Source organism: Paroedura picta, chromosome 8 (genome assembly GCF_049243985.1).
Source record: "Paroedura picta isolate Pp20150507F chromosome 8, Ppicta_v3.0, whole genome shotgun sequence".
Lineage (NCBI taxonomy): Eukaryota > Metazoa > Chordata > Lepidosauria > Squamata > Gekkonidae > Paroedura > Paroedura picta.
In genome coordinates, this window is record NC_135376.1 from 21499863 (window position 1) to 21515701 (window position 15839).

General features: G+C 41.9%; 1 protein-coding gene across 7 annotated transcripts in view; it reads left to right on the forward strand.

The window, feature by feature from the left end:
• PLCH1 (phospholipase C eta 1) overlaps positions 1–11070 on the forward strand; it is a 153876-nt gene extending 142806 nt beyond the window's left edge. For 5 of the 7 annotated variants that reach the window (XM_077348630.1, XM_077348626.1, XM_077348627.1 and 2 more), the window contains 3 exons: positions 2123–2182; positions 2687–3047; positions 7140–11070. In XM_077348630.1, the coding sequence (XP_077204745.1) occupies positions 2123–2182; positions 2687–3047; positions 7140–9178 (2460 nt within the window). In that variant the 3' untranslated portion in view covers positions 9179–11070. The remainder of the gene's footprint in view (positions 1–2122; positions 2183–2686; positions 3048–7139) is intronic. The other 2 variants (XM_077348632.1, XM_077348631.1) reach the window with 1 other exon arrangement.
• Positions 11071–15839: the final 4769 nt, after the last annotated feature.

The following is a 15839-nucleotide window of genomic DNA, read 5'->3' on the forward strand; positions in this document are numbered from 1 at the left end:
CAGCATTTCATGGAAATCAGTGGGCTGTAGTGGGAGGGGGGAGGCAGGAAAATTCCATTCTGCCACTGGGAAAATTTAAACTGGATGCCACCTAGGGCAGTTCAATAAATACCATTTTGCAAAATAGGATTGTTAGATTTTTTTTTTACATATACTGACCACTTAAGGATAACTAATCTACACTTTGAAAAAACAAAACTGCTTAGTACTGTCTGTCTAAAGTCTTGGAAATCCACCTGGCAGACTTTAGGTTATCCTGCAAGCTAATTAAAGCAAGTATTGCTAAACCTAAGCTGCTGCATAGCTCAGACATTAAAGCTTTGTTTACTGGCTAAGAAAAGTCTTAGAGCAGAATGAAAAATGCCCTTCTGTTTTTTTAAAGGACTGCAGTATCGAGCATCTTAATTTGCTTCCTATTATTGTACATTCAAGGAATTCGTTTGGAGAGAATGCAAGTATTCATGGTTTGCAGATGAACAAGAACTTCATATTCATTCCATAAATCATTTATTTTTTGTTCCAGTCCTAGGAACAGTTTTTAAACCACACACCGGTGTCTGGTGGCTCTAACTTTTTTCTTGACAGGTTTTGTTATTCAGGAAACATTGGTGGTCAAGTTAGCAAGAAAGCCCCTTGGAAACGTGGATTAAGTGATATAGCTAAAAGTAGGCTCCAGTCTCCTCGGCTTGTCTGGCATATCTATCAAGATGCCCGAATCACACAAAAGAAGACTCCCAATGCAATCTCAAACAATGGATTAATCCATTGGGTTTAGAAGGATATAGCCATGTGGAGGATCGCCCTGTGAATGAACTGAAAGGCCCCAGACATGTCTACAGTGCAGCTCTGCTTAACACTGCCCTGTAAATACCTCAGTTCAAGCAATTATTATCCTGTTCTGTGTTTTGGAAAGTCAGCCCGCATTTATTGTGTTGTGCTTGCTCATCTGCAAGGAAGCTAATTTAAGGGCCAAGGCTTCGTAGTCTGTTTTCAGCAGGAAGATTTAGTAATGCTGCTGGATGGTTTTAAATAGCTTTGAATCATGAGTTCTCCCTGCCCCAATCAAACAAAGCTGAGATGGCAAAGTCTCTGTGTTGCCCCTAAAATAATGCAGTACAGATCATGGCAGCCTTGTTTTGAATGTTATGAAACAGGGTTTGGCTGCTTGGGAGATCTGAATACTATGGTTTACAAGTGCTCCCCCAGTGTTTATTCCCTGTCTAGGGGCTGGGGCTGGTATTGTTGCTGCATCTTATTGCTTTGACTAACTGTTTTTTCCTTGGCTTCTTCTTGATTCCCGGATGGTTGCTGCATGACATAGAGTTTTGATGTCTGACTCAGGTCCTGATTAAAACAAGAATCTGATCAATGGATATGGGGAAGCAGCAGATGCCTTTCTGTCTCTAGTTAGAAGAGAGTGTCAAGTAAAATATACAAATGACAAAAAAAAAGGAATGGTTTGTTCATGGAAGATAGGGCAGGTGACTTCCTGCCTTTTCTATAAAAGGCATCATCATGACCCACTTTGGATCTTGGTTGTCTTGGAGCTAGAAAAGGGCATTTCAATTGTAGGAAGTTAAATCCAGGCCAAGGAGACGAAAATCCTTTCCTAACTGTAAAGAAAATGGATCATTTAGCAGGCTATGTGAAATTTTCTTCCTTGGCTGTTTTGCAAGGGACTGGTCATTCCTGTGAATGCCACCAAACAACACATTTACTGGTGAATCTCTATTAGCCCCTTTAAACATTGTTGGGCCAGTTTGGTCATTTAATGCTGAGGGTATCGCTCAGATGCTTGTCTCACAGAATTAGTAATGCCTAACCCAGTTGCTATCTTCACTTACCAGCAGCAATCCTTGAGAACGTAGCATTACTTGTTGGGTTTTCCAAAAGCTATCATATTCAAGCTTATAATGAAAGTAGACGCAGTATGTGAGGATGCACCAATTCAAATATTACTTTGTCCCTGGGAGTTCTTGGTGAAGGAAGCCACAAAAGCATTCGAACCGGCCCTGTGATTCAAAGACCTATCTACAAGAAAAGCTTGAAAAATCATATTGTTTTCTGTTGACTGATCTGCAAAAAATTAGCCCAACATGTTTGCTTTTTTTTTGCCTTTCAGTGGAGTCCTTTAATCCTCAACCCCAGTTACACTATAATGCATTTTCTAGGAGCCACAAAGGTAGCCTTTATTTAGCATGCACTCCTGCATTTGCAGATATCTTTGATGGAACCATTCCCAACCGCATGATCTGTAGCTGCGTGTCACTTCATTTCACATCAGGATTTTGACAATTGGAGCTGCTGCTTTGAAGTGGCCCATGTCATAAAACTCCATGCCTCTGGGCAAGGCAACCTTTCACCTCGGGGCATTTCTTGCAAGCTTGTCATGTGTGATTACGAAGCCTCTAATAAAAGGTCCTTTGCCATCATGGCAGGCTGAAGAGAAACACTTTCACATGCATGCATGAACTCATGGTGAGCTGTGCCTGTCTTTTCATAAACAGATTTAGATGTGGGTTTGTCGTGCATTAATATATATATTTTTTCCTAATTTGCTTGGGATTTCTTTTCATTCGTTGGCTCAAATAACATACATAAGCATCAGTTTAGAAATAAATTTCTAAAAATAGGATGTATTTCCAAAAACCTGCAGTATCTTTTCCCCTCCTTTTTCATTTCCTAGAGCAAGCAGCTGATAGGACTCCGAGGGCTTTTTAACAAGAACCCCAAACAGAATTCAGTGGAAAATGGCGGTCACTATGTTCGGAAAAGATCGATTGGGGAACGAATTCTCCGACGTACAGCCAGTGCCCCGGCAAAGGGCAGGAAGAAGACCAAAATGGGCTTTCAGGAAGCCACTGATGTTAAAGAGAGTGTAGCTGAGGCAAGAGATTTGAAGCACAAGGATGAGGTCCTGAGACGCACCAGCCGGAGTCTGCAAGCACGTCCCATATCCATGCCAGTTGACAAATACCTCCTAATGGGTTTGCAGTCAGAAGATCAAGAAACTGTCGCAGATACTTCTAAAGCTGAAAATACCTCTGGTAAGTAGCCTCTGAGGAGACTTTCACAACATTTTGAGAAGTTTTCATAAGTTTAGTTCTCCACCCCTGTAACAATCCTATGCACACTCACTTGGGAGTCAGTCCAGTTGAACTTGGGAGGACATGCTTCTAAGCAAACGTGCATGGTATTGGGCTGTATGACAAGCAACACTCCAAAACTCATGTGAACTACAAAATAATGTAATGTTGAGCATTTCCTTACCTCTCTACAGTCTTGGCATCACATCAGCATGGCAGGGGCAACAGTGATGCCAGCATAGCTCACAAGTGAAAACATACATGATAAAATAACCTTATAGAGCCATTAAAATCAACCCCCTCTAAAACAAATAATTAAAACAATTTTTTTAAGTTTATAAACAGTGGAAAAAGAACATACAAAGCAGTTAAAATGCAGAACATAAAACACTGGTGAGGAAGGGGGAGATCATTGATAGAATGCCAGCCCCCCCCCCCCAAAAAAAAGATGGCAATGGAAGATGGCAGTGGAAGATGGTGGAAGATGGCAATGGAAAGGAACAGATGAATCTACCCGGGGAGAGAGTTCCGGAGCTTTGGTGCTCTGACTGAGATGTCCCTCCTTGACATTGCTATCCCCCATCACAGAAAGTGGGAGGGCCCAAAGCAGCTCCTCCAGCAATGATTGTAATGGTTGGATGGGTTCATAAGGAATCAGACAGTCCTTCAGGTACATTGATCCCAAACGATATAGGGCTTTTAAGGTCAAGACCAGCACCTTGAATTGTGTCTGGAAACAAATTGGAAGCCACTGCAAATGGGCCAAGACTGATATAGTCCCTATGACCCACTCCAGCCAGCATCCTGGCTTCAGCATACTATACCATTAGAGGTTTCTGAACAGTTTTCAAGGGCCAGCCCCACGTAGAACTCATTGCAATGATTTAATCTAGATACAACCAGGGCATGCACCACAGGGCCAGATCTTTTCATTAAGGAAAGACTACAGTTGGCGAACCAGATGAAGCTGGTAAAAATTGCTCCTGATGACAGCTGTCACCTGCTTATACTATAGTAGGTCTGGATTCCAGGGCAGCCCCAAACTATGGACTTGTTCCTTAAAAGGGAGTGCAACTGCATCCAGAATGGGTGACACCTTGGCTGGAGAGCAGCGACTGAATGAGGGAGAACACATACTCGGTCCTGCTCATGTGATTTCTAAAGGTCAAAGGAACTCATTGGTCCCTCTAACTCAATATTGTCAACTCTGATTGGTGGAGGCTCTCCAGAAAGACCCCTAGCAGAGGAATTCCACCTCCCTCAAGAGATTTATCCTTAGATCTTCTCCATGGAAACCATACATTGAGCTCTAGCACTCCAGCATGTCACTTCCATCGTGCTCGGGTGTGTGGGATGAGAATTCTTCCCACCATTTCCTGAACATCTGAGTTTGGGATTTGGGCTGGTCTCCAAGGGAAGCCCTTTAATTAAGTGGCAGCCATGAAGAATGCTTTGTCATGAGCTTGTCATATGGACTTGGTCCAAATGGCACAGGTCAAGTAATGACACTTACTTGATTTTAAAGGTTGCCTGATTAGCATCTGGTTGTTTCTGAAAAGATTGGTAACTGAGCCATTTGTTTGTTGCCAAAGAATTTAATATGGTGAGTAAGCGTTACCCTGCGTGTTCCCTATACGTGTCCCTTTTTCGCTTACCGAGCATTCATTTCCACCTGAAAATTTCCCCTGAAATCAGAAACTCAGTTGACTGCAGAGAAGCACAGGATGTTGCAAGTGGGCTTGTGAATTGGCAGGACGTTTTGGAGGAAGCAATTGTCATAGATGATTGTTATGCATGTAGGGCCTATATATACATAGCTAACAATTGTGGTGGTTTAAAAAAAAAAGCATCACCAGAATATGCTGAAAGTTTTTATTTATCCAGTCATCACAGCTGTGTAGTTGTGGGGACTGCTAAGCCATCTGAGTCAATGTTTCAGAGCTCAACAAGGTTTTGATATTGGCAAGGGTTTCGGGCTTGCTAAGAAGCTGTCCTGTAGTACAGGGGTGGTCAACCTGTGGTCCTCCAGATGTTCATGGACTACAATTCCCATGAGCCCCTGCCAGCATTTGCTGCAAGGGCTCATGGGAATTTTAGTCCATGAACATCTGGAGGACCACAGGTTGACTACCCCTGCTGCAGTATATGCTGCATTCACTTTGTGCATAAACTCCTAGACGATGTGGGGGAATAGGCCTTGCAAGCATTCTGTTGCCCCTCAAGGGTTGTGCAATTTATTCAACTGGCCCAAGTCCCAAGACAGACTAGATTATAAATGAAGAACTTGCTTTTCCAGCTTTATTGCACCCCACCCATCTTTTAAAAGTCTCTTAAAGACAATACCCCCCCCCCCAAATTATGTAATGGGCAGCTATTTCAAATTACATGGAATTAGGGGGAAGCCTTGAAAATCTGTCATGTTGAGAGCAATCCAGATCCAGGCAGGTATTTCCCCGCTATCTCTTTGTGACCCACATAGTGTGGGTCCGCTTAGGTTTTTATGTGGGTGCAGACATTCTCATAAAATTAAAAAAAAATAATAACTTGTGTTTTCAGTCAGTGATGACAAACAAAAAAAATGTAGGATGAGTAAAAATGTTCTACTATTGAACAGAAAAAGAAAAAAATGAGCAGTAAACACATCCTCTCTCCCTAGGTTTCAAATTTACCACCCTATGATGGTGAATTAAGAGGTGGGCAGAATAATCTTCAAGTTACCCCATTTCTTTTTAGAGGTGTCTCTTCCCCAGCCATTCCTGGCTTCTTCTCATTGAGTCTTCCTTCCACATTTCCTCCAACGTTCTCATCTCTCCCCGCTCCCAACTCAAAGTATCCCCTCAGACCTCTCCCAAGAAAGAACAGAGTTTGTTCTTTAAACCCTCTGTGACCCCTCCCATCCTACTTGATGGAATACGATTTGCTTTTGGGATGCTCCTGGAACCTTCAGCCGTGAGATGCATGCTATGGTGCCACAGAAGACTTCTGTTGGCTACCACACTAACATATATATCAGCATCCTAGTAGCCTGGGAGACTCATGGCTAAATAGAATAACTTGGATCTGCCTGCAGTTAACCTGTAATTGTCCACAAAATCCATATGAAATATTCACCTTACAAAGTTGTGATGTTTACAAAAGTTTTATTTCACCCAAGCTGTACCTCAGTGGTTTAACAGTCTTGAGTGTCTTTCGGTAGATCTGGTATTCTTTAAATTCTGCCATGAGCACAAGGGGGTGCCTTTTTACATGCCAATGATCAAACTATTTAATCCCAAGTAATTATCTTAAAAGCCTAGCGATGTCGACAGACAGATACCGAGATAGATGCACCCAACTGCTGCTTTGTGCTGGCTAAAGAAGACTTTGCCCCCACTCCTTACAGATTTTTGCTGACTCCTTCATCCCATTTTGCCCCAGCTCCCAGAATTTCAGTGTCCTCAGTTTGCTACTTGGTGGGAGAAGTGGTGGGGCATTCCCATTCTACAAGCTCCATTCGTCTTTGGGTACAACTCAGCTCACCGGCCTGTAGACTTTCCAAGCTTTCCATTGGGTGGGATTAGAAAACCAGGAGCTTTTTTAAAAGATCCCAGGCCATAATGCATGGAGTCCATCTATCAGATGTGTAATTGAAGCCTACCTCTTGTTTGCAGATGGTGTTTTAACAGAGCTGTTTTGTTCTATCTTTGTTTGCCATGCTTCTTTATAGTACAAATCTGAATAGGAACACAGCGGAAGGTAATGCCACATGTCCAGACTATGGTACCGCATTGACATTCTTTACAACAAATATTACATCATGCCCTTGATGTAATAGCGCATTAAAGAAAAGCTTCAATGAAGTGCCTGCAACTATTTTTTTTTCCATTTCTTCATATCACTTGGATAATTTGTACTAAACTTGCACAACCCCATAATTAAGTCCTTTCACGTATTGTGACTAATTTTTACATTCTCCATTTGTCTGTCTCAAGGCAAAATAGTTGTAAGTGGGTGAGAGAAAGGAAAGAGAGGGAGAGCACACCCCTCCTAACCAATTTGTTTTATATCGTTTAGCAGAAAGTAAAAACAATGCGAGTGAAGATCAAACGAATGTAAAAGAAGCAGCCTCTTCTTGCACTGAGAAAGCTTCATCTTCTACACAGTTTGCATCTCCACTCAAGCAGGGTGCTGCCAAGACTGGGGACTGTGCCACTTCACCTTTATTTGAGAAACCCGCTTGCCTAGACTTTGCAACTGGAATCGCTGAAACCTATTTCTCCACGGAGTATTGGAAGAGTAATAGTTCCAGTGAGGCTGTTCATCCAAAGGAGGAAATTGAAAAAGCAAAAAATGAAGATGCACGGTATATGGCTCAAAGGACACCGAAGGAGGTTGTGTTGTACGAAGAAGAGAGCAAGTCCAGAGCAGAAATTGCTGTTCCTCAAGGAGAGCAAGAAACTAATAAATCTCATACAGTTGTGAATAGTGCTTTAATTAGTTTACCCGACGCATTTACAGCTACATGTGATTATGTCAGTGACTTTCATTCCACACAAGTCATGCAAGATGGTGACATTTCATGCCTCATTAATGAAGTCTCTTTGACTAATGAGAGTGATATGGGTAGTTCTGTCTCAGCTTTGATAGAACAGTTTGATGTTACAAATAACCAAACTAATTTGGCAGCTGGTTCAAATTCTCCTGGAACAAGCGAAGAGACTGCACTTCAATCCTCTATATTCCCAAGAGATCCAAATACAATTTTTGACCCCAAGGCTCCCAACAGAACATCTGATGTGCCATCATATTTAACACCAGAAATGACTTCATTCCCCAGCCCAGTAACAACAGAATGTTCTCTCTTTACAATTATCCATGAGGCCTCTCTTTCTCCAGCTTCCAACCACGAAGAAGTGGGCAAACCACACTGTGTAGAAGAAGCTTATGTAATGCTTCCACCTGCTGGTGCACTAAAAGCAGACCCCAAAAGGAAATGTGGTACAAACTGGGAAGCTATTTGTAATAGCACCCCCTGCTTTTCTGACATCTCAGACTTGGAGGACACAGTAGCTGTCCCTTTCACATGTGTGAATTCTACAGGCAGTAGTCTAATGGAAGTTGATGGGGAACTGCAAGATCTCTTGATAACTGCATATGAATATAAGAGAGAAGATATAAGCCAACTTGCTTCTCCTTTGAAGCTGAAGTCTAATCAGGACATTCTAACCTACCAAGGGAGACTTGGTCAGAATACAAACAGTGAGGACTTCTACAGTACTTATGTAGAGAAGGATTTCAAGTTTAGGAGCGAGAACAGTCAACATTTTTCTCCTTCAGCATATCAAAGCGTTGCTCTTATGTACAATAATTATTTGCAATTGCCAGATACACAAAATGACTCCTTAGACATCTCTCAAAGACCTAATCTGGAGTCCAGTCCTACATCTAGGAACGCTTTAACTTACTCTTCTCCCATAGCTCAAAAACAGCCAAGTCCTTGCAAATCCAAGAGCCTTGGAGACTTAACCTCAGAAGACATATCCTGCAATTTTGAAAGCAAGTATCAGTACATCAGTAGAGGTTTTATTACATCTGGCATGAGAGATAAGATGGTGGCAACTCTGAACGCGAAGAGACCACAGTCTTCAGATTCCCTGACTGAACAGCTGCGGAAACTATTGTCTTTTGACCAGGAAGATGGTTGCCAGCCCTTTTGTTCTAAGCAGAATGAGGATTGCCCTAAAATGTTGGTCCGAAAACTGTCATCCAGGAGTCAGAGCAGAGTGCGTAACATTGCTAGCCGTGCCAAGGAACGGCAAGAAGCCAACAAGCAAAAACTTTCCAACACTAGCAGCAATAGAACAGGGGTAGTACTTAGAAATAAGCCCTCTGTATCTCCGCACACGATCAACAGGCATTCCACTGGCTCTTACATAGCAAGCTACCTGAGCAATTTCAGGACAGAAGACCCGGAAGGCCGAGGGGTCCCCGAAGGCGCATGCACGTCTTTGCGCTATGGTTACAACGACCGGTTTTATACAGATGACTCTCTTCTGGAAACCAAGCCAAGTGATGATGATAAACCAGAAATTTATTTCCTTCTGAGACTGTGAATTGTATAAATGTATATCGTCATTGTTTACGAGTTTTCTCCCCGAATGGTTATCAGTAAGCAGAGCAGCCATTAGCATTTAAATTACTCAGAAATGCATTTTTTTTTTTGGGGGGGGGGCTCCCGTTTTGAGTCTTGTCATGAATTAATGTATCTATTTCTATTGAGGTGTGTGTAAATAGAAGCTGTAAAACATGATGTATGTGTGCTTCCTAATTTTAAAAATGATACACAAGGCATTAATCAAGGTGTAGTTATTTGCATGCGGTCATAATGTCCTGTATTCGAAACATATATACAACCATCAGTTACTCCCCCCCAAAAAGAGTTGATTGGATGCGGTATTTCCCCCCCTGTGTATACAAACCATGTAGCTACATTTAGGGCTTTTTACAAGAGTTGCCTTATGGCCACTATGATTCCCCCCCCCCTCCATTAGTTAATTATTTTACTATACTGGAGAAACTGAAAAAGAAATTGCCCTGGAAAAATTTGCTATTAGCTTCTCATATCTGTATGTAGCAGATGACCATAATACTGGAAACCACAGGAAACTAAGTGGTGTGTGATGGTAGAAGCAGGAGCCGGATTCGTGCTGCAAACTTACGATCTATAAAATAAACTGGGAAAGATACTGCCATTAAAAACAATTTTTTAATTCAGCATCTTCTATTCACATCCTGAATTTTCAAATGCAACTTATAATATTTAAAGAAATAATTGTAAAAAACACACCTTGAAACGCCTTAGTTGCTGGTGTAAGGAAATGCTGCTGATATCAGTGGCAGTATTTAATTTGGAGCACACAAGGAGCATTGGATTGGCACCTGGATTCTTACATGAGAAAGAACTGCCTTCTCTCTTGTGGCTCGCAGCCATTCTGCTGGTGCATGGAAGACACCTCCCCCTCCCCCCCCCAAAAAAAACCAAACAGAATGGAACTTTCCATTTCTCACACAAAGTTCCACAGTGCATGGAGGTTATTGGGATTTTTACATTATGCATTCTGTTTCAGTTGATTGCTTAATTCTTTCTCCACCTGTGCTTTTTGGGACCTCCTAATCTGCATTGTCGGTTTGCATCCCTATAACAGCCAGATGATGAAGGAATAGTACTGATATTTTTTAATCCTGTTAAAATCTGCATGCCCTGTGGACATTTGATTGATTTTAAACCCACATGCTAGATAAAATGTCCTGCTACACTTTAAGGTCGCTGTCTGAGATGAAAGCCTTCTAAAGTGCTATGGGGGATTCTTGGTTCTTCTTCACCTGGCTACGTGGCTGCGCAAAAAAAGTGCATTCTGATTCTGCAGGAATAGAGAGTTTAATCTTGTCAGCAACAATGAATTAAGGGCCAGCAAATTTTCTAGGGCTTTCTCTTAGGGCTAGGAGATAATCTTTGTATTCTGTGACTATATAAAACAGCACTTTAGCAGCATCTAGTGACAGGAATCAAACATTGAAATCTCACATACAAAAAAGGAGAATCTGACTATTCCTGCATTCACTCCCTTACCAAAAGGAATGCTAACCTTTTAAAGTATACATGGTCCAGTGCAAATGAAACCTTTCCTAGTCTTTGAACTGCAGTATGTCATAGTTCTTCCTTTCTTCTTGCTTCTACGGTTAGTACTGTAACCTATAACAGCATTTACCATGCTTAATACTAGCCATGATATGAATGGCCATAGCCAGAATGTGCAGCCTGAGTGTTGAAGCAGACTTGCCCGTTCTGGTTGCTAATGAACCCGTTGAATACTAGCCATGGTTGAAGGTGATTCAGATGTCGCAGTAAACCATGGCATTTTGTCAAGACTTACGAACAATACAATGAATCTGACATCTACACCATAGTTCGATCATTAAGAGAGGGGGATTTTGTTGAGAAGAAGGATGCTCACAAGCTGGAAAGGCAACCTTGGATGAATTGTGTATGCGTGTTACACAATTCATGGAACAATTGTCTTCCTGACACTTTTTGTCCTATGGCAGTTTTAACATTTCCCCCCCTGGTATCCATTAAATTATTTATCTGAGAATGGGCATCATTGACACAAAGCAGTTCCCCTTCCCCCCCCCCCCTCCCCCAGGGAAGATGTTAGGTTCACATTCCTTCTCTGTTTTCAGTTGCCTATGTAATTGAAATCACAGTGACGAAGCGAGACACAGCTAAGCCACACTTTTTAATCATCCTGTGGTCTTGAGACAAGGGCTTTTTCAATTTAATACTGAAAAAGAGTGTGATTTTTTAAAGAACAAACCAACAACCCCCTGTCCAAACGATTCCCTGCAGACTAGAATAACACAGCATCATCTAGGAGGTTGTTTTGTTTGTATGATATATTTTTGTTCATTGTAAAAGACATGTACCTCCTGCCTCCTTTTTTTTTTTTTTTGTAATACAGGATATTTGTATCCATGGAAGAGCAACATTAAAATACATTTTTAAGCACCTAAGTCCATGGTTTTTTTTTGAAGACAGAACAAAGGTGACTGGTGCTGGCAAATGGCAGCTTAGAATTGCAGTCCTTGTCCTGCCATTCCTATTTATCCCTTCTCATGGAAAAGACCTTTCCTGCATTATGAGAAGGGCGATGGGTCTTTCTTATTCATTGCAGCCTCTAAGGCAGGGATTCCCAACCAGGGGTCCATGGAGGGGGTCTGTGGCCTTTCCCCTCAGCCACCAGCTAGGAACCCCCAGCTTCCACTGAGTTATCTTGTGATTTCTATGCCTGGGAGGGAGTGGAGCCTCCACACCTACTTTTGCCTTAAACTCCCTCTTCTTCCACCCCCTGGTTCTTCTTGATCCTGCCTGTTAAAACTGGTGGTGATGTCACTTCCTGGGGGTATGTCAGGAAGGCATGACGGGCTGACATCACTTCTGGGGTTCCTCAAAGCCTGAAAAATTTCTTCAGGAGCTCCTCCAAGGCCCAAAAGTTTAAAAAGGCTGCACTAAGGTATTCTAGGCTGTGGGATCAACACACCATTGAAATAGATCTCTGTAAGATCTAACACTTGCCTTGTCTGGATGGACTGGGCTACAGTTAGTTTTTCAACATCATTATTTAGAAAGGTGTGGCCTTACCATAGGCCTGGAGGAAGAGTGCCATCTTACAGGCCCTGCAGACCTGTGGTAGCTTAATAATAAAACATTACATTTGGAGGTTTGTTAAATCCTACAGTGATGCTTAATACCAGATGGATCTGTCACTTAATAGTGGTGGAATGTGTCAGTCAAGTCACAGCTGCCTTATGGCAACCTATTTTGGTTTTCAAGATCTCTGGGGCTAGTTTGCCATGACCTGCCTTTGTGTAGCAACTGGGCTAGCCTGGACCATCTAGGTTGGACATTGCTTATATGGTCTTCAAACATGGAACCACAGTTGGATTCAAGCATGACATAGGGTGGGTTGCACCACTACACAACCAATGTGTACGTACATAAGGTAAAGAGCTAAGAAGTGAGCCCCGCATTGCATGTTTGGGGTTAGGAAGATGTGGCTGCAAGATAGAGCCATTGTCCTTAGCTTAGATGGGTTTAAAGGGGAATTGGACAAAATAAGATGGCTATCAACAGTTGCTGTTCAGTATGGTTAAATAGGACCTTCCTGCTCAAAAACAGTGTGCCTTTGAACAGTTGCTGGGGAGAAAAGAGTTGGTGCCTTCAGATCCGCACTGCAGGATTCTTATGAACATCTGGTTGACCACAAGGAATATCTGGATGGAAACAGGATTCTGAAATGGATGAACCATTGATTTGAACTACTTTGGTCGGAAGACAATTTGTTCTCATGCTAGGATTAGGTTTAAGTGACTTCCCCATCGATTCTTACCTCTAGCTGCTCTTTTGCAGTAGCTTCCTAGGAATAAATGGAGATCTTTTTAAATTCAGTACCTAAGAGGTGACATTTGATTCATCTATGGTTAAGAAGTCCAAGCATCCTTGAATCTTGACAGAAATACAATATGGCCAAAAGTGAATCAGAACTGGAAAACCGCAGGCTAAATCAAATCTGAAAGTAATATTGTAATAATGATGCTGGGATGTGAAACTGAATAGCAGTGTAGGAATAAAAATTATGAAGTCCTGAGAGTAATTGCTTTACCGGCATTTATAATGAAGAGAAAATGAAGAAGGGATACAGTGTTAGAACATGAAAATACCAGGAGTTCATTGTGAGCAAATCTGAGCAATTAAGCATTCTGTGTAATTTGTACCAGTATTTGGATGGGACATTTTGTACTTCTAGAAATAAGAAAAGATCCTTGTGATTAGAACGCCAACGTCCAAAGTTGTTCATTCACAGGTTTTTAAAGGGTAATGCCATTTTTACCTTTTCTGTAAAGCGGAGGCAAATACTGCTGCTTGATCCTACTTTCTCATCCCTTGCAAATGGCATCCGATGTAAATGCTAAGACTGAGAGTTGTGTAAATGGTTCTCTGGATAAGAACGGTGTACCTTATGGCTTCAGGGAAACCTGACTTGGCAAAAGCAAGCACCCATTGGCTACAGTTTTGAGTCAAAGTCCAGTAGCACGCCTTGAATAAATCTTTGTTGGTCTTAAGCATGCTATTGGACTCTGATTTTGTTGTGCAACTTCAGACCAACAGGGCTACCCACTTGAATCTAGTTTTGAGTTAAGCATTGTTTTTTAAACATGTTTTTTGTTTGGATTAATAACCACATGTAAACACAACCATAACTGCCTAATTGTTTCTCTACAAGACCCATCTAAGCAGGCAATCATGTGTCCAGGATCTAGTAGCCATTGGCAGGCAAACATCATCAACACTGCTTTTAGCAAGTATCTTGGACACATGAAGCTGCCTTAGATGGAATCGGACCATTGGTCCATTGAGATCTTTTCAGATAAGCAACAATCTCCAGGGTCTCAGGCATCACCTACTGCCTGGTTCTTTTAACTTGAAATGCCAGTGACTGAACCTGGGACCTTCTGCATTTAGAGCAGAGGCTTTTCCATTGAGCCACAGCCACTTCCCAACTAAAGATGCTCTTCTCTAAGCACTGATGGAGATGGTTTGTGGTTCAGTGGAAGAGCATCTTTTTGTCATGTTGTAGGTCTCAGGTTCTATCTCCGGCATCTTCAGTTAAAAATCAGGTGACATGAACTATCTCTGCCTGAGATCCTGAAATGCTGCTTCTAGGACTGAGTAGACAATACTGACTTTGGTGGACTAATGGTCTGAATTAGTATGGCAGCTTCATGTGTCCAAGATAATTGCTAAAATCACTGTTGGTGGCATTTGTTTGCCAAAGGCTTCCAGTTATCAGACACATAATTGTGAATCCAAGTGGGAAGCCATATTGGTTTGAAACTACAGAACAAAGTTGGAATCCCATGGCACCTTTAAGACCAACAAAGTTTTATTCAAGACATAAGTTTTCGTCTGCACCTTCTTGTGCATGCACATTAAAGCTTTTACCTTGAAGAAAACTTTGTTGGTCTTAAAAGTTCCACAAGACTTAAATTTAGTTCTGGACACATTATTGTCATGCCTGCTTAGATGCACGTTGGAGAGAAGCCATTTTGCAGTTACAGGTTAGCAACAATATAAGATTAAAGTCTCCATTTTATCCACGGCAGCAGAAGGAAAGAAGGGGGGTGGTTACCTCTGAAAGTCAGCTCCATTTGGATGCTTTCTTGCTCAGTTTATAAATAGGTATTTCAAAAACACAATGAGTCTCAAGGACATATTTACTTTATAAGGCCACTCTCTATAAAAGTTTGTCTCTGGAACCAGGCTGCATTCCGCACATATAGGATAATGCGTTTTGGCAGCTGGATTTACCTGTGCAGAACAGGAAAATCTACTTCTAAAGTGCATTGAAAATGCATTATCTATTGTGTGCAGAATAGGCCCAGGTCTCTCTTTCTCCCCCCCCCCCAGCTATGAATGGAGGATGGGTGGCCAGATCCAAATTGGGAATCTCCTGGAGATTTGGAGATGAGGGCCACAGTGGGGACACAATGCCCTACAGTCCACTCTCCAAATAGGATTTTTTTTTCAGGGGGACTGATTCCAGGGGTTCTTCAGGAGGCTGGCTTCCTAACCTGGAACTTCCTACCACTTGAGAAAATGAGCAGCATGGCACAGTATATTTTAAAGAGGTGAAATTTAGCAGTCACCATAGACAATCATGAGAAGCAAGACAAGGGAAGGTAACAAAATGGATTCTGTTGGCTGGTTATTTTGGTATCATACCTTCTAGAATTGCTGCTGTGCAGAATGGAACAAACCAGTTAGAGATGCAATCCCCCCATCATGTTTAGAGGTGTTAATTAGATCTTGTCATGTTTCCCACTGCATGGTCCTTGATCTGAATTTCAATTAATCTCTCTCTGGCCGTCTTCCACAGTTAGGATTGGTCCTTTGCCCACTCTGGATGGGCAAGGATTTCTTTGATTAGTTATCTGTTTCAAGAAAGATTACTTTTCTTTGTAATATCTCCCCACGTCTTCTTTCCTGTTGCTTGTAACTTTAACCACAAATAACTGCTATGAAGGGTACATTTTGTCCATCTGATGAATTGTGTTCTGGAGTAGATCTGGTTACTCTTCAAGGCACTCCCAGATTTTCTCTTTAATTCTCATAAAGATTTCTGTGTCCTGGAAGTCATCCACTGTGCAGTCAGAGCC